Source organism: Chlorocebus sabaeus, chromosome 4 (genome assembly GCF_047675955.1).
Source record: "Chlorocebus sabaeus isolate Y175 chromosome 4, mChlSab1.0.hap1, whole genome shotgun sequence".
Classification (NCBI taxonomy): Eukaryota; Metazoa; Chordata; class Mammalia; order Primates; family Cercopithecidae; genus Chlorocebus; species Chlorocebus sabaeus.
In genome coordinates this window covers 92,779,694-92,804,014 of record NC_132907.1, presented here as the reverse complement: position 1 = coordinate 92,804,014, position 24,321 = coordinate 92,779,694, and the positions used below count along the sequence as shown (strand labels likewise).

Sequence of the window (24,321 nt, the reverse complement as noted above, 5' to 3'; positions counted from 1 at the left end):
GTTCTCACTGTCCATTCTCTGAGCTGTTGCAATTTTTACCAGGACATCTTAAGATTTTACACAGTAATAATAATGAAAAAGAACAAAAACAAGGGGCCCCAAGGCGTATGAAGCACGTCTGTGCGTTGCACATCTGGAAAGTTGAGCACTGGCATGTGCCTCTGGGGTCCTAGGTGCTAGGAGTTCTGTGGCCACAGTCAGCCTGGGAGGCAGCGTCCTGCATCTGTATGTCCCAAGGGCAGCACGCTGGTGCAGCTGCCATGCTCTCTCACACGAGACTGCTCCGTGGAAGCCCTTCCTGCTACACGCAGCCCCCCTAGAATGTGCCAGGCTCCCAGGGCAGCAGAAAAGCACAGTGGCCATGACATCAGGAAATGACGCCATGGAAGGTGTAGGCTGCAGAAAGGGACATGGGGAGGCAGCCCGCAAGAAGGTGGGAGGAAGGCAGGTAAGCTGAAGAGCGCCAGGGCATCTCCTGTCAGTGCAGAGCTGCTGAGGGTGGAGGTGAGGCGGGACCCAGGCGTCATCACGGGGACGCAGACGCTGCAGCCACATCAGCGGGCCTGGAAGCCAGTGAGGCGTGATCACCCATCCTGCCCCTAGGGGTCACTGTAGGGCAGCCTGGGCCTCCCATCGCCTGGTTCACCTGAGAAAGACCTCCCAACCCACCCCCAGCAGGGACCCCATGCACTGTCCTCCCCGGCAGGCGTCCTCAACCCTACCACAGCCAGTTACCCTGCCCACCTGCAGGCGGGGCCTCTGCGGGGGACGGTCGGGCTCCACAAGCCACTGTTTATGTTGAGAAACAAGGCAATGCCACCCCCACCACTGCTATCATTCGGTTCCAGATTATACTTGTAGTTTTAGAGCAGGGGCTGGTAGGGCCAGCAGAACGGGGGGCGGTGGCTCATGCCTGTAATCCCAGCACTTTGGGAGGCCAAGGTGGGCGGATCACTTGAGGCCAGGAGTTTGAGACCAGCCCGGCCAACATGGTGAAACCCTGTCTCTTCTAAAATTACAAAAATTAGCCGGGTGCCGTGGCATGAGCCTGTAATCCCAGCTTCTTGGGAGGCTGAGGCACGAATATCGCTTGAACCTGGGAGGCAGAGGTTGGTTGCAGTGAGCCAAGACTGTACCACTGCACTCCAGCCTGGACAACAGAGTGAGACTCCATCTCAGAAAAATTAAAAAAAAAAACAAAAAACCAGGGCATGGTTAAAGCAGGGCCAGCGGGGGCTGTGAGGCCACAGGGCCTGGCTGAGACCAGGGGCCGTAGGAGGCAGGCTGCCTAGGCCTGGAGGAGGCGGGGAGGTCGGGCTTTCTTACACAGGGCCGCCAAATGTTGAGGTCATCCAGTTCATCCTGCCTGGGGTGACCCCCACAAGCCACCTTTGCATGTGGGGACATTCCCCAGTGTTGCTATGGAGAGGGTGTGCTGGCGTCAGAAGCGAGAGAAGGGAGTTCTTGGAGCAGTGAGAGACAAGCAGCTTCCTGACTCACACATCAGGCCCTCGAGAGTCTGGCTGATGTGAGTCACACCCTGTGAGAAGCCTTGGTAAAACTGTGCCTCTGTACAGGAAAAGCCGGCCCCACTCTATCCCAGATGAAATCCACATTGGTGCTGCTGGAGCCTCAGCATAGGCCAGGCCAAACTCTCAGGGTTACTTAGCCTCCCGCCCTCCAGGCCTGACCCAGACCCCACTCAGCCCCCAGGGAGCAGCGACTCCCCTCCCCCACCCCCTGCGGTGAGGCAGGTCCTAAGGGCTTCCCAGGAGTCTGCAGCTGGGCTGGGACCCCAGACTCCGCCAGTGGTGAATGACTGGGCTCTGACATGTAGCCCCTGGGGTTAGCCGAGGCGGGCAGCGCCTAAGCCATGCTTTCTTCACCAGTCCACAGTCCAAGGGGGAGAGAGGGCGAGGCGTGTGGCCCCTGTGTTAGGTGCCCTGCAGTGTGTGATGGGGTGTGACACCACCAGCCCCACCCAGGTGCCCAGGACCCAGGAAGAACCTCACGCATGCCTTTCTGATGAGTGTGGATTGCTAATTCCAGCAAGAAATAAATCTGGGAGTTTTTTTGGGCATTTTACAAACAACAGCTAGCATTAAAAGCTTATGTAAAAATAGCAGTTGGGCAAATGATCAATTAACTGATACTATAAGGAACTAGAGAAATGAACAGTGGTGCTGACGTGACTGCACCGACCTACCCCCAGTCAAATCCATGTGAACTGTGCGCTCACCTTGAAAGCCAGCTGGATGGTGTCCAGGGTCCGGGCCGGCCGGCAGACGACAGACAGGGCAACCACGCACTCTCGCAGGTCCACCTGGCCGCTGCCGCTCTGTGGATAGAGACGCTCTCAGCCACAGCTCGGCCGCCGCCTTTGGCACTGGAGAAATGCCAGGGCTTCCCACAGCTCCTGGTGTTAATTAAGGGCCAGTCCCGCTCTCACTCAGGAACGTCTGCCCACGTGAAAAGGGAATCTTGGAAGGACATTCCACCAAGTGGGTTCTCCAAGGTCACTGTGCTGCGTACACTTTTTGGGGTCATTACAATGAATTCCCAGAGTTCACAAGGCTGCCACAGGAAGCACCTCAGCAAAGCACACGCAATGCAGTGCCTGCCACCTGCCGAGATTTGCATTTGAGAAAACTCCACAAGCACCAAGGCTGCTTCTGGGCTCTAGGAATTTAGTCTGTTTATGGCAACCCATCCATCCTGCAGAAAGAAGGTGAACCCAGAGCTGTGAGGTGGAGCTAAACACGCAGCCCGGGCCAGCTGTGGAAGCCAGTCGGCCCCACGCTGACCATTCTCAGTAACTCCTCACACCCAGCGTCTCCAGGGACATGCTGTGAGTGAGCAGGGTGGTAAGAGGCACAGGTCAGGGCTGACAGGGTCTGCACTTCTGATGATAATGGGGACGATCTGCACGTGGCTGCAGGGTGTGCCCAGGCCACAGGAAAGAACCTCCCAGGTCAGGGCTGGAGGAGGTGAGGAGCACCCTGGACAGGGGGAGGACTCTGTTCAGAGAGCGGGAGATGAAGGGCAACCAGGAGTGGAGGGAGGACTCCCTGGTCATAGAGCAGGAGGAGGTTCCAGGAGGACAGCAGGAGGAGCAGGAGGAGAATCCAGGGGTAGAGGGAGGACTCTCAGGTTGGAGAAAACAAGGTGGGGAGCACCCAGGATAGGGGGAGGACTCTGGCCAGAAAGCAGGAGGTGAGGAGCACCCAGAGGCAAAGGAAGGACTCCCTTGTTGGAGAGAGCAAGAGAAGATGAGGAGCACCAGGACAGGCGAAGGATTTTGGCCAGAGAGCAGGAAGTGAGGAGTACCCAGGACAGGGGGAGGACTCTGGCCAGAGAGCAGGAGGTGAGGAGCACTCAGGAGCAGAGAGAGGACTCTAGTCAGAGAGCAGGACATGAGGAGCACCTGGGGCAGAGGGAGGATGCTCTGGTCAGAGAGCAGGAGGTGATGGGCACCCAGGATAGGGGGAGGACTCTGGCCAGACAGCAGGTGAGGAGCACCCAAGAGCAGAGGGAGGACTCTGGTCAGAGCAAGAGGAGGTGAGGTGAGGAGCACTCAGGAGCAGAGAGAGGACTCTAGTCAGAGAGCAGGACATGAGGAGCACCTGGGGCAGAGGGAGGACGCTCTGGTCAGAGAGGAGGAGGTGAGGAGCACCTGGGGCAGAGGGAGGATGCTCTGGTCAGAGAGCAGGAGGTGATGAGCACCCAGGATGGGGGAGGACTCTCTGGCCAGACAGCAGGTGAGGAGCACCCAAGAGCAGAGGGAGGACTCTGGTCAGAGCAAGAGGAGGTGAGGTGAGGAGCACTCAGGAGCAGAGAGAGGACTCTAGTCAGAGAGCAGGACATGAGGAGCACCTGGGGCAGAGGGAGGACGCTCTGGTCAGAGAGCAGGAGGTGATGAGCACCCAGGATGGGGGAGGACTCTGGCCAGACAGCAGGTGAGGAGCACCCAAGAGCAGAGGGAGGACTCTGGTCAGAGCAAGAGGAGGTGAGGTGAGGAGCACTCAGGGGCAGAGGGAGGACGCCCTGGTCAGAGAGCCGGGGGTGAGGAGCACCCAGGAGCAGAGGGAGGACTTTGACCAGCAGTTGCCCCTGTACGCTTGTGTCAAACACAGGCTGTAGGTGCTAGGGGTGAGGTGCACACAGGTCCCTGAGGGTCTTCTGAGGGAACTGACAGCTTTCTCTGCGCTATGCCATACCCCTTGCAAGGCATGGGGTACCGGGACTGGGCCTTGGGTATCTGGCAGGTAGAAATGACTACAAGTCCCTGGCTCTGGGAAGGTCTCAGGCTGGGGGTCTGAGGTCCTGGGTATAAACGGAGAATATTCCTACCTTGTAAGATCATATGCATTTGAAATTGCAGAAAATAAAAAATTAACCACACAGTGTCATAAGTGACCTCGGAATGCTGCCTGTGAAACCAGCGTTCACTATTTCGCATTTCAATTCACACACTGTGGTAAAGCCCTGGGTGCAAACGCAGCTGCAGCTGTGGCATAGACACCAGGCAGGCCTCGCATCCGAGACGCCATTTCCAGCTGCCCCGTAGCAGAGGGCCCGTGACTGGGGCCCCATGGTGCGTGTAGGAGAATGCCCTGAGCCACGCACTGTGATCCTTGGTTCACGCTCTGCACACGCGTGGGGCGGCCTCCTTCCCGTCCTGGGTGCTCCTCATCTTCTCTTGCTCTCTCCAACCAGGGAGTCCTTCCTTTGCCTCTGGGTGCTCCTCACCTCCTGCTCTCTGGCCAGAGTCCCCCTGCCCTGAGTGCTCCTCACTTCCTCTCTGGCCAGAGAGGCCTCCTGCCTGCCCGGGCTCCACCCAGGGCGGCACTACAGCTGCTCCGTGTTGGTGCAAAGCACATATCTCACTGTCACACGGGGAATCCCACGACGCTGTAGTGGAACAGTCAAGGCTGAAGGAACCCTCTACACATACCTGGCGTGTCACCAGCTCCTCTAGGACCACAGCGTTTAAGTGTCCATGCTGTGACACTGACACCCAGAAAAGACCAGGATCGGCCGACCTGTGGCTCACCGTGGCAGCCTGTCCTGCCCCTGCATACCGCCTGGCACCTTCCGGAAACACCAAGGCTGCCCACATGTTCAGGCCCAGCTGGCATGACCATGGATGCCTCATCAGTTACGACGAGGACCTGGGGATGACGTGTGGAGGGCGGAGGGGAGTGGGCGGCTGTGCCAGGAGGAAGCCCTCCCACACCCACAGGCTGGCGGGGGGCCTCTAAGCCCATCATAGAGGACGGGCGCATTATTAGAAATTCTGACACTGTAAAGAGCAGCTCTGGTGAGCACGGGCCCTGCAGGGGGTCCCTTTGGAGACCCCAGGCTGGGTGTCACCATTTGATATTGTTGGACTCCGTAATCAGACTAAAAAAAACCCAAACCACAGGCACATTCATCAGTAAAGGCTAATTTAAACGTCTAATGTGTACATGTATTTAAAAGCACGGGAGGAAACACCCTCAAAATGAGACGGTGGGGTAGTGAGGGGTGGTTTCCTGTCTCTGCTTTCAAATTCGTGTGAAAATATATTTATATTAGAATGAGAACAACCTATACTTCAAAAAGCAGGAGGTTTTGCGGAGACCCCGCTCCTCAGGCGACAGCCCCTACCTCGTCGAACAGTGAAAACATGTCTTCCAGCAAGTCAGAAACAGGGACTTCCAGGGAGGCCGCAAACTCCGCAATACCCATCTTCTCTCCTCCCTTCTTCCTGGCACTTTCTGAGTATTTGTCCAGATCTTTTTCAAGTTTTTCTGGTTTTAGCCTAGACAAAAAGAGAGGGAAAGCTTTCTTTTTCAATAAAATGGCGCATGCTAACACTAGATTTAGTTGTAAGACGCATCAAAATATTAGAATTATTTACAGAAGTAGCAGCAAGTTAGTTTTCAAGAAAAGGCATTCCCCTAACTGGAAGGTGTGAGATGTGTTCTGTCCAAGTGTCATGCCAGGTGCCTGTGCCCCTGAGACCCGTTCCCTTCCCCAGGGCGGATCTCGCAGGACACAGGGTGGCCCTCCTGGGGCGCCACCCACACAGACAGCTGGTGCCAGGCACTAAGGGATTTAAAGACACTATGTAGGCTGAAGTTGATGTTTGAAAAAAGCCAAGCAAACGCCAGAATAAACATCATTAATAATTACTTCCTTAGCTCCCTGCCCTGCAACCCCAGGGAGCCCCCACCAGCCTTGGCAGCACGGGTTCTAGCTAACGCTCAGGTAAGGAGAACCAGGTACTCACCCGAGGCCCCGCACGAGCCTGGCAAATTCTAAAAGGCAAGTGTCAGCGGGGAGACGGAGCTGTCCTTCCGCCAGGGCCAGCTGGCAGTCCTCGAACGTGTAGTCAGTTACGGAGACGCCCAAGGCCCTGCAAGGAGGGCAGCACCCCCGTCAGCCCAGCCCCATGGCGGCCAGTTCCCACCGCCCCACTGGAGTAGCCGCCGATGGCTCAGGGGAGAGGAGGGCTGAGGAGAGGCAGTGAGACAGGGAACGGCCAGTTGCTGGGGCAGTCACACATGTATTGATGAGCTTCACTCTCATAGGGGTGCTCTGAAACAATGGCAACAGTCACACCAACGGTCACCAATCACAGACTGCCATTACACGAGAACCGTGAAAAAGTTTGAAACACTGTGAGAATTACCAACATGTGATGCGGAGACACGACGTGAGCTCATGGTGTGAGAATTACTGAAATGTGACCCAGAGGCGCCAAAGTGAGCTCACGGTGCTGGAAAATGGTGCTGATAAGCTTGTTCAACACAGGGTTGCCACAAACGTGAAGCAACTGTCTGTGAAGCACCGTAACATGAAGCAGAGTGAAGCGGGGGGCACCCTCACTCCCAGAGCTGCCCTGACCGTGCTGTGTGTGCTCAGGTGATGAGAAATCGGTGCCTCTCCAGTCCTATTTGAGAGCCGCTCAAGTTCCCCTTGGCAAACGTAGGCATCACCATTTGGGAACAGGAAAGTCTCAGGATATCCACAGGAAAGGACAAGCCTAACTGAGAGGCTGCCCATGAACTTCACAGGAGCCCTGGCTGGGAGAACCACCCACCTCCGCCAGCTGACTCCAGGTGGGCCAGGGACCAGAAGCCCTGGCTGGGAGAACCACCCACCTCCGCCAGCCACACCTGGGGCCATCCCCGGCCTCTCCTGATGGCCCATCCTGGGTGGCACCTCTCTCCAGGCCAGCACTGCACATGTGTCATTCATCTCAGAACCCTGAATGACACAGAGGCCAGCCCCATCCCAGAGGAAAACCAAGGTCAGGGAAGGATGTGTGCGCTCTGCCACCCTGGGGTGCCGCTGTCCTCGCAGCGGGCAGGGGAGGAGAACGTGCTTCCACCACTGCCTCCGAGGACCCGCTACGGGACTGGAAAACCAGCCGGGAGGAGGCACTGCCAGGGTCCCTCTGCTCGTGACCAACTCCACTCCCCGAGTGGTGCTGCACCGGGCACCCGCCCAGGCCCAGGAGTCCGAGGCTGCCTCTCCCTCCCATGTTCCTTGGTGGGGGTTTTGCTGATGGTGGTAGACCCCCCAATGGCCCTGATGTGATGAACACAGCTCCTGGTAATTCAGAGTGGGGTTTTAAGAGAATTCTGAATTACTACAATGGAAATGATGGCACTCTCGTACCCTAAAAAAAGGTGCAGTTTCCTCAGAGTCCGTTTGAAATGGAGGGCTCTAAAATAATCAGTGAGGCCCATAGGCGATCTCTTCTTGAGTTCTGTAAAATGTGTTCTCTTCCTCCCCAGGTCCCCAAAAGTAGCAGGTATTGGCAGCAGTCCGGATCACAGGTGCTGGGCCTGGAGGTGGGAATGCATTCCCCTGGCTCGGCACCTACTCAGCTTTTTTGTATTGTTCAGAGCGGCCTGTGTTGCGATTGTGTGGAGCTTTGGGGGACAGAGACTGCCGGACCCATTTTTACCCTTGGGTACGTGCTCTGGGAGGGAGAGGACGCGAATGTGAGGGAAAGGGCCGCCCAGCTGAATCTGCAGGGTGTCAGCGGAGTGTGAACAAAGTGACTGGGAGGTCAGAGCCAGGCACACTCTGCCGGCCCAGCCATGGCTGTGTTCCCCTCTGGGCTCTCTGGAGAGGCAAGTTCCCAGCCATGCCCCGATCTGCTGCAGCAGGAGCCTGGGGGTGGGGCCAGCGGACTAAGGTGGATGTGGCTCCCAGGTGGCTCCTGCAGCCCAGGTCTGGCAGTCGCCTGGTGGAGGGGAGGCTCCAGCTCCACTGGACAGAGCTTTGCAGGAGGAAGCACTAGGGAGGCGTCCAGGTGGGGGTAAATCCAGGTGGGAGGACCTGGTTGCAAGGACAAGTTTTGGGGGAATGGGACCCTGAGGGATGGAAGGTGCTGAGGGAGGGAGATGGGGAGGGTGTGTGAGAGAGGGAGATGGGGAGGGCGTGTGAGAGAGGGAGGGGGGAGGGCATGTGAGAGAGGGAGGAGGAGGGCACATGAGAGAGGGAGAGGGGAGGGCATGTGAGAGAGGGAGAGGGAAGGGCGTGTGAGCTGAGGGCACTAAGGGAGGGAGAGGGAAGGGCGTGTGAGCTGAGGGCACTAAGGGAGGGAGAGGGGAAGGGCGTGTGACCTGATGGCACTGAGAGAGGGAGAAGGGAGGGTGTGTGAGCCGACAGCACTGCTGGCCATGCAAGCAGGGGACCTGGGACCATGGGAAGCGAGGACATTCCCTCTTCCTAACTGCATGCATGGAATTGTGTAAGTAGCACAAGTCACCTTACAAGATTAAATGTGCAGCCACCACTCTGCCCTGCCAGACAGAGTAAGGGCACTGGTAAGTATCACACAGGCGGATGAGCAAAGGCAGGCGTGGAGGCCGCCGCACAGATGTGAAGTTGGCCCAGACCAGTGCCCCGTCAGATCATTTAGGGCACAGGGAACATAGGGCCTGGGGTGACCAACAGCTGCAGGAAGGTCTGGAAAAATCAGTCATGCATCTTCCAAACATCAAAGACGGTGAAATGCCATCAGAGGGAAACAGGGACGTGCAGCCCAAGGCCAAGCACACTTCACCAACATGCATGGAGCGGGTTCCTGTGCTTCAGCAAGAATGCCTTTTCCTGATACTGTTGGCTATTTTAAATACACAGGGAGTAGCACTCTGGGAGACAGCCCTGACTCAGCGGCGGGGCAAGGAGCTGCTCACTTACTCGGCCATGACTCGCCGCACGTTGCTGGCATACAGTGCAGGGTTCCTCTTCTCCTCCTCAGAAGGGCTGTACACAGGAAGGAACTGAACACACAGAGAAGCTGCGTTAGTATCACAAGACGCTGACCTCAGCAACATACCATAACGACAACTGGGAGGCTGACAAAATTAAGATCTGTCGAAGCAATTAGCAATCTGTCGAAGCCCATTAGAATCGTCTTCAAAGTTGTGTGCACACGCGTGCATGCACACACCCCAAGATGCATGAACTGCACACGTGTGCACCTGAACACTCACCCCCGTCAGTGCTCCTAGGAGCACCTGCTGCCTACGGCAGAACATCCGGCTCCCTGATCTCACAGAGGGCTTACGCCAGCTTCTCACGGAATCCGTTTTGTAATGGGGATACTGCAGCACGTTATTCCGACATTTGGAACAGATTATTGGCACCTTGCGCATTTTGAAATTAAAAGAAATTGTCCAATGAACTTGTCCTTGCCTGAGTGACACTTACACAGCATTTTAAATGAATGTGACCCACAGTGCACACGGTGCAGGAAAGGGCAGAAGCCTACCCTGGATGTCCTTTTCTCTCTTACGGAATATTTCAGAATACAGGAACATCCTGAAACCCCAGTTCTCGCTGTTATTTCTAAAACTTCCGTAAACTGTCATGGCTCCTCGCATCGGCATTTGCATCTCGTATGAACAACGTAAGGACAGAGCAGTTTTGCAAAGCCATTCACTTTCTTTTCAACTCTTAAAATTAGAAAGCAGGCCTGTAACACAGCCGTTTCAACACCAGGGAGCCCTCAGGAGCTCAAGCTCAGCCCCTGTGTTCTGTGCTCGAGGCCTGGCCTGCACCCTCCCAGCCACTGCCCATCCAGTCACATAATCCTGCTGGGTGGGGGGACTGCCGCCCTCAGGCCTGGGCCGAGGCCCTTCAGCCCAGTCCTCTGTAATGAGAGTGGCTTATCCTCTGTGGAAGTGAACAGCTGGGCTGAGAGCCGGGCTCATCGGTATATTTCGTAATGCTCTGCAATATTTAAGGCAGCAAATTGTTTTATTAAATATTTAAGTTGCATGTGACTCATCTTTTATTTCCAGTTGCAAGAAGTGCATATTAATTCCCCTTTCAAACAAAAAAAGAACGACTCCTCATGGACTTAGATAAAATTGTGCAGGCTACACAGAGGTGACTATTTAGCCCAAGGTCTTGACTCTGGAGACCTGGGTCAGGCTGAGAAGGGGATTCTTTGACTATGTATTAAACAGAGCAAGGTGCTATGACAAGCTCAGCAGTATTAAATATGTCAAGTAAAACTAAAAGCCAAGTGAATAATTATTTGCATGTGGGCCAGCTTCATATGCCCTTAAGCTACAATACCCATAATAATGAATGGTAGGTTTAAAAACTCCTACACAGCTGGGTGTGGTAGCTCATGCCTGGGATCCCAGCGCTTCAGGAGGCTGAGGCAGAGGACTGCTTGAGACCGGGAGTTTGAGACCAGCCTAGGCAACAAAGTGAGACCCATCTCTACACAAATTAGCTAGGCATGGTGGCATGTGCCTGTGGTCCAATTACACGGGAGACTGAGGTAGGGCGATCGCTTGGGCCCAGGAGGTCGAGGCTGCAGTGAGCCCAATGCTACACTCCAGCCTGGGCAACACAGCAAGACGCTGTCTCAGAAAAACAAAGAACAAAAACCCAAATCGTATCCAAGTGGTTCAGACTCATACAAGAGACATAAAGTCATTGATGTAAAGTAACCAGAGGCTCCTCTGTGGAGCCCTGAGAAATGGAAAGATGGGAAAGCAAGACAGGTGCTACGTCACATTGTACAAGGCTTATCTGGGCATCCTGGTGTGCCACTGTGAAGAGCACTGTGTAACGCCGTATCCATACGAACCTCGATTTCCACTTGGTTGTGAAACTGACACAGCGTGAGCCACAGGATTTCCAGCCTTAAAAACAGATTGCGCAATGTTGAGCAGATTTACAACACAGGTTAAGAAGTAAATTACTTCCAATTCTGGAGCGAAACCTCCAGACGCGCCCTCCAGAGGGCACTACCGGGCAGTCAACGCTCCCGCGGAGGGGGTGCTGTGCCCACCCAGCCCGAGCCCCAGTGTGACATGCAGCTGTGGGTGGAAATGCTGCTTTTCTGATTCAACACCTGCTTATGTCTTTGGTTCATCTAGCAAGACACCATCTCCTGCTTGTTCTCCAGCTCAGGAGACCTTGTACAGCCCACACCCGTCCCTCCTCCCTCCACACCTATCCCTCCTCACCGTCCCCAGGCAGCAGAGGCCGTAAGTCCTGCCACCCCTCCAGCCTGGATCCAGAGTTCCCCACCTCAGAACCAGGGTCGCCATGCCTCTGCTGCAGGAGCTGACATGGGAGACATTCGGAGCCGCTCCCAGGGCCACACTCACACCCCCACCAGACAGCCCACCGCCCCAACCCTGTTTCTGCCCTGTCATGCCAACCCCAGCCCTAGGCCCCAGGGACCCCAGAGCCCCCATGCCCCCCAGAGCCCCTTCCCAGCTCTGCTCGCAGCTGGGAGCCTCCACACGCCAGCCTGGGAAGCACGGACCCAACACCTTCACCGGAACGCACCAGCGGACCCGTGTCCTCCCAAGCGCCTGGGACGGAGCTGCTCTCTCTTGGACTTCCCCGCTCCCTCTGCCCTCCCTCCCGACGTCAGCTCAGACATCAGCACCCAGGAGGCCCTGACGAGCCTGTGGCCCCGGCTTCTCCTCTGGGGCTCATTCCCGTTTCCGTGGGGTTGTTCATCGTTGCGTAACTGACCTTCAGTGTCTGTGCCGGGGGACAGGGACACTGACTTACAACAGGGGCTGGCCTCCCACCCAGCACTGCTCAGTCCTTGCGCCTGTGCAGACGGGGTCCCCCCAGACACCCCTAAATCTCCACTTTCCTTACTAGGGGCCGCCAGGGGGATGACGGCAACTACTGAGCTGGCGAACTCAAGAGCAGAACGCGAGACTCACCGTCCCCTCCCTGCTGGTGCTGAGGACACACAACTTAAGACCCCAGAATCCAGGAGTGTCAGGCCGGGGCCATGTCTGTGCGTTTAGTTTTCACAATGGGCTGAACCTAACGGCTGTCCCACAGCTGCTTTCACAACTGCAAAAGTAACTAGCGTGCACAGCAGACCCCAAGCAGCCCCTATGTGTTCACGAAACAACAGGACAAAGAGGATGACACGGCGTTCGACTTACGCTCCAGGTCCTTGCCACGTCCACGTGATGGTGTCCTGGGGAGGAAGAGGCAGGGTCAGTCAGCACAGGGCCTGAACCCGGGGCCTGCACCCAGCACCTGTGTGTGCCAGCCTCTCCCTGCACCTCCTACCCCACAGAGGCGCTGCAGCCAGGGGGAAGGGAGGAGGGTGCTAGAGCTCCAGCTTCCCAGAGCCCCTGAGGATCCAGGACTCAGACCAGCCCCCAACCTGAGGTCCCCAGATCCTCTAAGGACCCAGAGAACTCTGGGTCTCTCTTGGACTTCCCTGCTCCCTCTACCCTCCCTTCTGACGTCAGCTCAGACATCAGCACCCAGGAGGCCCTGATGAGCCTGTGGACCCAGAGACCTCCTTACAGGTCCCCAGAGTTCCCCCAAGATCCCCAGAGTCCCTGAGGACTCAGAGCCCCCTCTTACAAGTTCCCAGAGCCCCTAGGATCTGGGAAAAGGGTCCTCCCTCCCTGCTTGCTCTCCTCTTTCCTCACAGGCCTGGAGACACCTATTCCAGTGTGCGCCCAGGACCCCAGCCCCCCCTGGCTCCCCGTTCTCTCCAAGTGCTCTGGGTATTCCCCCAGCCACTATGCATGTGCAGGGCCCCCCCACCCCGGGTGCTCTGGAAGTCCCATCTTCAGCCTCAGCGCCGCCGGGCAGGACCACACAGCAGGGGCCCTGATGGTAGAGGCCCGGACACTGTCACCCTGGGGTGGACCTTCTGCTCCCCTGACGGCTAAGCTGGGTGCTTCTCGGTGCATCCAGTAACAGTGTGTTGCTTTAAACACACTGATAAAACAATCTTAAAAAGTGGAAAATCCAGAGTTCTGCACAGATGGGAGTCTGTTGTCCTTGGGTTGATTTTTTTGCCCATAGGAGTTGCACTGGGGCATGGTTTCTGCAGCAGAGGTAGGAAGGGGCCCTTGGCCAGGAGCCTGGCTGACAAACGCACGCCTCAGTAAGAAGGACAAGGCCTTTCAGTCATGTGACTACCGGCCCCGACTCCATTTTATTACCTGAGCATCAGCCCTCCGGGCAGCGTGAAACGCACAGGCATCGGATGGGACGGGCCCAGAGGCGGATGGGCCAGAACCCCGGCACCCAGAGGTCACCTGTATTTCTGCCCCACTGTGTCCTGACCCACGAGGTCTTTCTTTCAGTGCTTTCCTTTGCCATCACAGAGGAACTGCGATAGACGGGAAGCTCCCTGTGATGGACAGGCCCTCCTGGCGCTCTCCCAGGTGGGTGCTCTACCAGGAACCTGCAGTGAGCCCAGCACCAGTGGGCTGTGGGGACCTTGAGTCGGCCTGGGCCGTCTCTATGCTCCAGGAGCCCATGAAGGGGCGAGGACGTGCGGGAGTGATTGAAGTGGAAGGGGAAACAGCTGGCACCAAATGAATGCCCTGAGCTCAGCCGTAGCCCATGAGGCGAGGCCGCCTAAATGGGGGGGGGGGGCCGATGGAACCGGAAGTATTCTGAGCACCGAAGAGCACCCAAAGGAAGGTGCAGCAGCCACCTTACAGGTGTGGAGACTGAGGCAGGACGTGGGCAGGGGCGGGGCCAGGGGGTGCGGCTGAGGCCAGGGGCGGGGATGGAGCAGGGCCTGGGTCAGGGGTGGGGTGGGGCCGGGGCAGAGCCAGGGCAGAGCCAGAGCAGTCTGAGCCTCCTCCAGAGGCAGCAAGTCCCCATGAGGAACTGCTCTGAGGCCTCATCCAGGCTTTCTCCCCAAAGGTGGGGTCCACCACCTTCACCCCAGGAGCTCTGGACCCCAAACGCCTTCTTAATTTTGTTCTCTTAAACCAACACAAAACCTGGGCACTAAATGATAAAACCACAGAAATGGCACAGTCACCTCCTTTGTCTCCGCTGCCTCTGCCTTCCAGAACTGAAATGTTCTTAATTTTTAACTTCCTGGAGCATGAACTGGGTACTGAAAGCTGCCGGGGACCCTGGCTGGTGACGTGGGGTTAGGGGGTTCCCTCTCCAAAATGTCAGGTTTGGTCACACAGAGGAGAGGGCAGCTGCTTCAGGACCTATGGAAGCAGGGCTCTGGGATACTGGGGACCACTGTGGAATCACGGGGTTGATCAGGGACACGTGTGTAGAAAAGGCCGCACTTGGGAACACGGCGCACCGAGCCCAGGGCCCAGGCCTGTCCTGCCCTCTCCAGTGCTGAGGCCAGATGGACTCAGCACAGCCGAGCGTGGGCTGTGGCGCAGATAAGGGGTGTGGAGAGGTGAAGACACAGGTGCACAGAGGCAGCTCACAGTTCCCACTCCCAGAGAATTCCCTGGAAGCCGACCCCAGGAAAACATAACTCACCAGTTTATTTGGATATCGTAAAACCACAGGCTGGACGGGTGCTCCCGGGATGAACGCACCTGCCGAGAAAGGAACAGTGGTGTGACCCACGGAAGCCCACGCAGGACAGCATCTGCTGCGTTTCTCATGCTGCTCTTGGGATAAAAACGAGCTTTTCTGTCTAGGCCTTCCTGGTCAGCAAGGGCACTCCATGCCTGGACTATCTCAACATCTGTCCTGACCATAAACACTCAGCACCACAGCACGGATGGGCGGGGAACCTCGGCCAGGGGCGCTCCCCGGCCAAGGGACACTTTCTGTTATAACATCTCGCACCAGCTGGAAGGCGTCAGTGGGAAGTGAGGGTCCTCATCACCGGCCATGCCCATCCACCTGATGGGGTCAGGGTCTGCCCCCACCAAGCACACACATCTGCCTCGGGGCCCCACCCACCACCCTCACCTGCCCCTGGGGCTCAGCTCGAAGGACAGGCGGACTTGGTCACAGCTGCAGCAGAACCTGCCTGGGACCTGCCTCTGTCTCTGAGCGGCTGCCACCTGATGGGCTCCCAAGGAATTGGGAGAAGCCCCAGCAAGTCCCAGCTAGAGCCACAGGCCATGGAGGCTCAGGAACCTCCCCGTTCCCACTGGAACTGTGGCCGCACGCAGCTGCCACTCTGCCTTCTCACTGGCTGAAGCTGTGCCCTTGCAGGCTGGAGCAAGGCACCATGGACTCTGTGGATTCTGTTTCTATTTTAAATTCTATTTAAATGTCTATCGAAAGATTTTGTTTTTAACTGGAAAACTCAGGCATTAGAAGTTTTAGAACAGGACAGGGGGTCTGAGAAGGGCTCCCCTGCCTGACAACCTGAGGCCACACAGGTCAGTCCCCAGGCAGTACATTCCTCCCAGGCTGCCAGCGAGTGCCACTGTGGTCAGGGATCTGGGGTTGGTCCTGGCTGCGGGATTCTGCACGATTCTGGGAGAATGGAGCCCATGTTTGCCCCTGGAGCTGCCAGGAGCATCTGTCCCCAGGGCCATTTCTCCTTTCGCGGTGGCCTGAGGCCAGAGGCCCGTGTCAGGGCTGAAACTTCGAGCTGACAGCCCAACCCACTCAGCTTTCGTCTCATGCAGGACATCCGCCTGCAGCCTTGGTGTCCAGCCGGCACCCCAAGTCCCTGGCCTGTGTGCCGTAGCTCCCCCATGTCCAGTGCTGGGTTGCCCCTTTCCTGCTGTGGGCTCAGCAGCATCTGGGAACGAGCTCACGCAGTTCACCCTGCACTTCTGTGTACCCAGGTGGACGGCTGACTGTGTCAGGGGAGGCGGAGGACGGCAGGGCTGGCACAGACCCAGGCTCAAGCCCCAGCTCCAAAGCCCGGCAGCCGAGCCCCAGCCCCTCAGATATGCAGTGTGGAGAAAACAGTCCTCACTGCCCAGGACCGAGCCCAGGAGCACACATGGAGTGGCGAGAGCTGCTGCGGGTGATAATGGCTTTGCTGCTGCAGCTCAGCTGACCGTCTCAACCACGTGTCAAGGGGACATCACTGAAGAAACTCAGTAAGAATCAAAGAACATCTCAACACACTGAGGACCGCTTGGGAAAGTCCCCAAGAGCGCAGAAACCCCCCCACGAGCCTGAAAGGTCAGTGACTTCATGGAAATCCCAGTGGGAAAGTCTGCAGGGGTCTCCGGCCTCCCTAGTCTCCCAGGGGCCCCTGAGGGTCAGCAGCACCCAGACCCCACCAGCACCAGGCACCCAGGGCAGGCTGCACAAAGGTCAGGCTGGGAGAAACCAAGATGAGGGAGTCAGAGCCCAGGGCTCCTGAACGCAGGAAATAAGCTGAGGGGAGGAGGCGCAGGCTTCTAAACTGCGCAGAAACCTCCATATTCACACATACCTTGTGCTGGGCATGGGTCTAACTTCACTAGTTGCAACAATGAGGCTGGAAGATGGCTCAGCAGAGACCCCTGAGGCCCCCAGAAGGCCATCACCCCTTACTCATAATGCCCATCCCCCACAGCCCAGCCCACAGGAAGAAACAGTCCACCATGGCCCAGGGAGAGCCATGTCCACATTTGGGCACAGCCCGTGCAGGGAGGCCACCGCGGCCCAGGGAGAACCGCAGCCATGTCTGCTCACAGCCAGTGCAGGGAGGCCACTGTGGCCCAGGGAGAGCTGCGTCCACTCCCAGCAGCCACATTCGGCAGGCCCAGCCTCCGCATCCTCAGGTAGTCGGTGCCATCGCTGGACCCACGCAGCATCCTAGGGCCTTCTGTCTTCGTTCTGCTCTGAGAGCTCGGAGCTGGCAGGCAGGTGGGGTGTGGGCATGTGGAGGGTGTGGGCCCAGGACCTTCCAGGAGGGGTCTCCAGGCACCCAGTCAGCCGATCCTGCTCTAGTGCCCTCTGACAAAGAGGGTGAGTGTGGACACTGGAGAGGAAGGCCCCACATGGGCCTGTTTCAGGTGCAACTCGATCCCTGCAGAGCCTGAGGGTCCCAGCCCTGCCGGAACCCACCACATCCAGCAGACCCCACGGGGCTCTGCTGAGCTCTGTCACTCCCACCTCAGAGGCGGCCAAGCCCAGGGACTCCCTGGCACCCCTGGCCTGGGTCTGCAATGGGGGACCCAGGTGGACAGTGCAGCACAGACAGGAGACGCTCAGGAGAAAGAAGGCCCCCGGGCCCAGGAGGACCCTGGAAGAGGCTCCAGGAGCCTGAGGCTGGAGGCTGGGCCCGATGCAGGAAGGTCTCCGGGGATGAAGGCGGGGAGTTGGCAGTGGTGCCCAAACAGGGGTGACCCCAGCAACATGACCCCAACATCAGGCGATCTGATGGAAGGTGGAGGGAGGGGTCTGAGTGGGCGGGCCACCATGGAGCTGGGGCAGCTTGAGCCCAAGACACCAGGGAGGTTGTGGGTGCCTCTGGTGTCAGGCTCAAGGCAGGAGACCCCCACAGCTCTGGAGGGCTCCCCCACGAGGTGTCAGGATCACGCACCACACACCAATTTCACCTCCAAACAGGAGGCTCCAAACCTCACTAAAAAGTACCCAGCTAAGACGCATGAGGGCCTGCGAGATTCCGAACACGTGACTCAAGGCAGCCGGAACCCTGTGCCTGAGGGTGACATGCAGAACTCACAGCTGGACCCACTGGAAATGGAGACAGGGATGGGATCAAGCTGCCGTGTCGTCTCCCCAGATGCCGTGGAACCCACCTGGGGCACAGTGAGTGCCCTTCCTGGACTGCACGCAGTGAGCTCCCGCCGGGCACCGCCGTGACTCCCCTTGATTTTGTGATATGCCCTGAGAGGTGCTCACACGCCCTCCTCACGTCTACACGAGGGCTGCCAGCTCCAAAGGGCAAGGCGATGGCCCTCCCCAGGGGCCTCCCCGCAGGCACGAGGCTCCACTCCCGAGGAACGCCTGCCCTTGAAGATAGGGCCCGGCATGGACCCCAGCCCCACACCTGCCGAGGAACAAGACCTGACGTACTTGCCAGCTGTCTTCTGCCTGGAGCCTTGGAAACACAGCCCCCTTTCAGCCTTCATCAAGGTGGCCCACAGGCCATGCCCAGGCACGGGCCCAGTGTAGTGGGGGCACGTGGATTCTTGGTCACTGGGTGCCACCTCCACCCTCTGCATCTCTGGTTCTGATCAGAATGACTCAGAACCACACGTGGTGAAGACAATGGAACGGGAAGACCCAGTACCTTCCATGGAGCTGCACTTTGAAGGCTCTGCTAGCAACAAATCCTGCCATCTGCCTGCTGCACCAAGGAGGGTGGAGGGTGAGAGCACGCGCATCTGAGCAGGAGGAGGATGGCCACAGGCCCGGAAACCACGGCGGCACATGTAGGCAAGCGACTGCACACTTCCTCGACCCAGCTCCCATAAAAGCCCAGACACTCAGGTTGTGCGGCCCCAGAGGCAGGGCAGCCGGTGCCAGTCCGAGCGAGGTACTGGCTTTTCCACGTGGCTCTGACCCAACCCCGGAGAACAGGTCTGCATGCCCCAGCGTGGACACAGTTGATGAGAGCCACGACTTTCTAAAGTAGCCCAAGGGAGACAACAGGACCCAGGTGGACCCTCTGACATGCCCAAGGGTACGCAGAATTCCAAACAGACTCAGCGCAGAAAGAACAGTGGACTCTGCTGCCTGCTCATTGCCACACTTCCCACATCGGGGTGCAGACACAACACTAGACCCGGGTGACCACTGCGGGAGAGACCCAATGCCTGCTCACGGCCACACTTCCCACATCGGGGTGCAGACACAACACTAGACCCGGGTGACCACTGCAGGAGAGACCCAAGTTCACATGCATTTGAGTCCCCCCTTCCCAGGGAGAAAGAACCGTCTAACTGGGGACCTGGGGACCTGAGGACCTGGGCGTCTGAGGATGGCTCACAGGGATCTGCACCTGGGATTCCCAGGCGGGTGTTGGGGGTGAGCTGCAGGCCAAGAAGGGCACCCTGAACCATTCAAAGGCAAGGAGGCCCCTTGTGGACCCAGGACTCCCCTAGCCTGGATCTCAAAACAGAGGCAAACCTCTGTCTCCACCTCACTGGAAATGACCTGAAACCATAACTTCTCCATCTTCCTGTAAACACGATAATCCTTGACTCAAATTCTCAAATTTATTTTGTGACTTTTCTTAGGAATACCTCTAAGAACCCCAGCATACAGGATAAAAGCAGAAACTGTTCTTATGTGCACAGCACATTCTTCAGAAACATTAATATTTTCCTTTTCTCTAGAAGAACAATAAACAATTAAGAAAACTACATACCAGGTTTGAAAGTAATTAGGCAGGTCCTGTTCGTACAAGTTCCTTCTGGAAAAATCATTATCTGGAAGTGGGAGGAAGAAAAAGATCAGCATTAAACTGTACATGATTATAATTCGGAGCTTACAGACGCCAATCTTCGCAATATATTTTCTTTGCTACTGACATAATTTAGACACTGGAATCAGATTCAGTATCTAAATTATTAAAATGCATTCTGGAAGCACACACTGACTTCCGCTCTGCTGGTTTTCTGAAACTGTGGCAGCAGCGTCCACACACAAACGGCATCTGTCTTCTTCAACTACAGCTCCTGGAAAGCCGGGTCATGGCGGCGCCCACCTCTCAGACACTATGAGAACCAGGTGCAACTAAATAGAACCCACGGTTGGCACAGCACAAACACCTGGGGGCAGCACTCATTTCTCCTCAGGACGAAGGCGGAGAGGAGAGCAAAGACCCACACATGGCAGTGCCTGGCTGATGGAGCCGAAGGAGGGCTGGGACCCCAGCAACGGGCTGGATGAGCAGGAGAGCTGAGCCCCAGTCAGGCAGCACCCTCCACACTAGGGTTTCGGTTCCTCCATTCACACCGGCCTGCAGAAGCAGAAACTGCGCTCAAACTCCCAGCCCTGCAGGCTGCTTTCAGTTCCGGGCCCCGCGAGGAAGACAGACCTCAGGTGGGCCAGTGTAGGCTCACCCAGACCTCAGGTGGGCCGGCGCAGGTCCACCCAGACTGCAGGCGGGCCATTATAGGCCCACCCAGACCTCAGGCAGGCTGGCGTAGGTCCACCCAAACCTCAGGTGGGCTGGCGTGGGCTCACCCTGGCAAGCCCAGGGCCAGGCCAACCGGGTGGGAGAGGAGGCTGCCTGTGCTTGTGGGGGCAGAGCTGGGGCACCCTGGAAGTCACAACCCTCTAAGGGGCTAGCTCCAGCCAGACCCTGCAAAGCTTCCTGAGCAATCAGATCCCAGACAGTTCTGTGAAATGTCCAGCTTCTAATGCTGGCTCAGTTGGAAGGAAAAGAGCGTCCAAGCTCATGTCGGCCGAGCTGCGCCTACAGCTGGGTCAGGGTTTCTGAATGATGCCTGGGAACCAGCACACAGACCAGGAAGTTTGCTCCGGGACTTCTGGAACCACCCAACACACAGCAGGCTGACACATCAACTCCAAAATCAGACTGCAACAGGAGGGTGGATGAGCAATGCTCTGAGTCAGAACTTAGTTCAAAAAAGATGACTCAGGAAGCTGAGATGCGTCTGAGAATTGCTTTTCCTTACTTTAACTTTAAATTTTGGGTGCCAAAACCAAATGTGCCTGGCAGCACCCTCCTGAGTTCACGTACTCACTAGGAGAAGAGATTTGGAATCCAGCCCCAGAGGAAGGGCCCCAGTTTCTTCCTCCCCACTCTCGAAGTTCGCATCTTTCAGAATAAAACCACTGAAACACAACCAGGGCTGTGTGCGTTACCTGCGGCCACTTTCCGTTTGACTGCGCCCGTCTCTTGATTTCTTCTACTGTTTTCCTGCGAGAATCCTGGTCTGACCGGGACACGAACACAGGTCGTATATACCGGATCAGAGCTGGAAGAGAGGAGGGGAGACGGATCATGTGGAATCCATGGCTCCTGCCAGGCAGGGCTGGGCAATGAGGGGGCTGCTGCACAGTGCCCAGTGGGGCAGGAGTCTCCAGATGCCCCAGGGGCTGTGCCACGGGTGGGCTGTGAGTCCCTGACTGAGGGAACGGGAACAGCACCTGGCCTTCCCACCTCTGTGACAGCAGGAAGCCCTATATCCTCAGTGCCACAAGTAACAAATACCAAGTCCACGGCACCACTGAGGACACGGAGCACAGAACGGAAGTCAATGAAAGACACCCGCCAGGAAGCAGAACGTCTTTAGTCCTGGTCTTCACAGAGGACAGGGTTGAAGGTGCCAGGTCGCGTGGACTGGCCCCGCCCACCCCGTGTGGGTTGAACTGCATCCCCTAAAAGACAAGCTGAAGTCCTCACTCCTGGTACCGGGAATGGGACCTCATTTGGAAACAGGTGGCAGCAGATGCTTAAGGTCCCGGATGAGAGTCCCTATGGGAGGAGGAGACAAAGCAGACGATCAAGCTAAAAGTCCCAGATGAGGGTCCCTGTGGGAAGAGGAGATGAAGAAGGGGAGAGAAGGCCAGTGATGAAGGAGGCGATGGGAGGATGCGGCCACAGCCAGCATCTTCCCGCCAGGAGCCAGGAGGGCTGAGGGAGCTTTCAGAAGAGCCCAGTGCTGCCAGCACTTTGTTCTGGCGCTTCTGCTTCCAGACGAGGGAGAATACATTCCTGTTGTTCTAAGCCACCAGTTTTGTGGTGCTTTGTAGCGCAGCCCCAGTTCTAACCATGGCACCCCACAGCCTCCTGGAAGGTGCAGGATTGGGGTACAAGGGACACCCTGCCATGAAGGCTGGTGCTCAACCAGGGCAACACGGCCACGGCACCTGTCTTTCTGCAAAAGGATTTGAACGTGGAAACGTACTTCTCAGAAGAGCAAACTCTGAAGACTTTAAAATGAAACTACCCGAGTGGAGCTTCCTTTTTGAGGACGGTGAGCAGGATCCACGCACAGGACCCTCCAGGTCAACTGAGCGTGTCTCCGACCCCACCATGGGCTCCCAGGCTGCTGCAGGTCAGCTCCACCTCCCCACCCCAGTTCAGTTTCTTTTCTTAGTGTTTTTATTACTTGTAAGGAGTAGCATTTCATGACTTTCATTCTTTCTTGGAGGTTCTTTCCTCCCAGAACAATGAGAAAATTGAAGCCCAAAAAAAAAAAAAAAAAAACTCCTTCTGTCCTGTGGCTGCCTGTTGGGTCTGTGGGAACCTCCTGTAAAATCAAACACACACGAGGGTCTCTGTGGTCTTTCCTATGTCTTGAATCATTTTGCTTTTTCACGATTCCAGGACTGTTTCATCCTTACTCATTGGTTATTCCCAACTCCGCCAAAAAGGCCGAAATCAGAAGAAGGGAAGAATGACACAGTTGTCTCACAGGATGGCGCACACGTGAAGGAAATGGCCCTGACTGCATGGTCTTTCGGTGCCCACCGTTTTGGCCAAAGCGTCCCATGGTCATCCCGAGGGCACACGGGGTCTGGGGATGCCACCCTGCCACCTTCGCCATCTTGTCAGCTGGTTTGTTTCATGAACAGAGTCAAGATTTCAGAAGTTGTCTATAACGGCGAAGAAAACAACAGTGACATGGGGGCATTTCATGCTCCTGTGGGGTCTGGGGTAAATGTGGGGGACGCAGGGTGAGGACTCTGCATCCCAGCGAAGTCTTGGGCCTGCGTCTTCGGGTGGGTTGCCCGGGGTGCGTTTCACACTCGAGCACCGAGAACTGGGCGGTGAGGACAGCAAGGAGATGCAGCCCCTCCCCGGGAGCCCTGAGGAGAGAAGGGCGTCACCATGCCATGTGCACACCACACTGGGACTGGCGCGCTTTGCCAGCAAGAAGGTGACAGCGTTCTGCTGTCTTTTGGGCATTTGAGCCTCAAACTTTCCTTGACAAGGTTTGTAAATGGATGGTGCAGATATGAAGGTCACTGAAAGGAAACTAACAACGTGAAAATGAAAAAAATCCACTTGGTTGATCACTCTAATTGGTATTGATACATCTAAAAATGAAAATATTTTGAACATTTTCAACACTCATGTCTTCAACAAAGTTGTGAGCTGTCAAAGGGTCCATGAGAGGAACCAGAAGTCACCACAAGCTGGGACCGGGGAGACATCTCTGAGCTGGGACCCGGGGAGACGTCTCTGAGCTGGGACCAGGGAGACATCTCTGAGGTGGAAACCAGGGATATGTCTCTGAGCTGGAAACCAGGGAGACGTCTCTGAGCTGGGACCGGGGAGACGTCTCTGAGCTGGAAACCAGGGAGACGTCTCTGAGCTGGAAACCAGGGAGGCATCTCTGAGCTGGAAACCAGGGCGACGTCTCTGACCTGGGACCAGGGAGACGTCTCTGAGCTGGGACCAGGGAGACATCTCTGAGCTGGAAACCAGGGAGATGTCTCTGAGCTGGAAACCAGGGAGACGTCTCTGAGCTGGAAACCAGGGAGACGTCTCTGAGCTGGAAACAGGGAGATGTCTCTGAGCTGGGACCGGGGAGACATCTCTGAGCTGGGACTGGGGAGACGTCTCTGAGCTGGGACCGGGGAGACGTCTCTGAGCTGGGACCGGGGAGACGTCTCTGAGCTGGAAACCAGGGAGATGTCTCTGAGCTGGGACCCGGGGAGACGTCTCTGAGCTGCAGCCTGGGGAGAAGTCTCTGAGCTGGGACCCGGGGAGAAGTCTCTGAGCTGGGACCCTGGGAGACGTCTCTGAGCTGGGACCCGGGGAGACGTCTCTGAGCTGCAGCCTGGGGAGAAGTCTCTGAGCTGGAAACCAGGGAGACATCTCTGAGCTGGGACCTGGGGAGACATCTCTGAGCTGCAGCCTGGGGAGAAGTCTCTGAGCTGGAACCGGGGAGACGTCTCTGAGCTGGAAACCAGGGAGACGTCTCTGAGCTGGGACCTGGGAAGACGTCTCTGAGCTGCAGCCTGGGGAGATGGTTCTGAGCTCCCGAATCAGAGGGTGCTCCAGGTGCCCGGTAGAGGAGTCCTCAGCCACGCCCCAGGATGATGGCCCTTTCAGGCCAGGACAGCAGGGAGCAAAATGAGGTTCCTGCTAAGTTTGAATTCTAACAAAAATTTCTGACAAGCCTGTTGGTCACTGTCCTTTCCCTCGCAGGTCTGTGGATTCTCTCT

General features: G+C 56.9%; 1 protein-coding gene across 1 annotated transcript in view; it reads right to left on the bottom strand.

Annotated features, from left to right (window-relative positions):
- Positions 1-24,321, bottom strand: part of LPCAT1 (lysophosphatidylcholine acyltransferase 1) — a 60,771-nt gene that overhangs the window by 6,694 nt on the left and 29,756 nt on the right. Inside the window, exons 4-12 of the mRNA XM_007961144.3 lie at positions 21,007-21,119; positions 19,541-19,601; positions 14,776-14,834; positions 12,447-12,481; positions 11,114-11,168; positions 9,205-9,287; positions 6,275-6,400; positions 5,650-5,803; positions 2,240-2,338 (exon numbers count right to left, since the gene is read on the bottom strand). Coding sequence (XP_007959335.1) covers positions 2,240-2,338; positions 5,650-5,803; positions 6,275-6,400; positions 9,205-9,287; positions 11,114-11,168; positions 12,447-12,481; positions 14,776-14,834; positions 19,541-19,601; positions 21,007-21,119 — 785 coding nt within the window. The remainder of the gene's footprint in view (positions 1-2,239; positions 2,339-5,649; positions 5,804-6,274; positions 6,401-9,204; positions 9,288-11,113; positions 11,169-12,446; positions 12,482-14,775; positions 14,835-19,540; positions 19,602-21,006; positions 21,120-24,321) is intronic.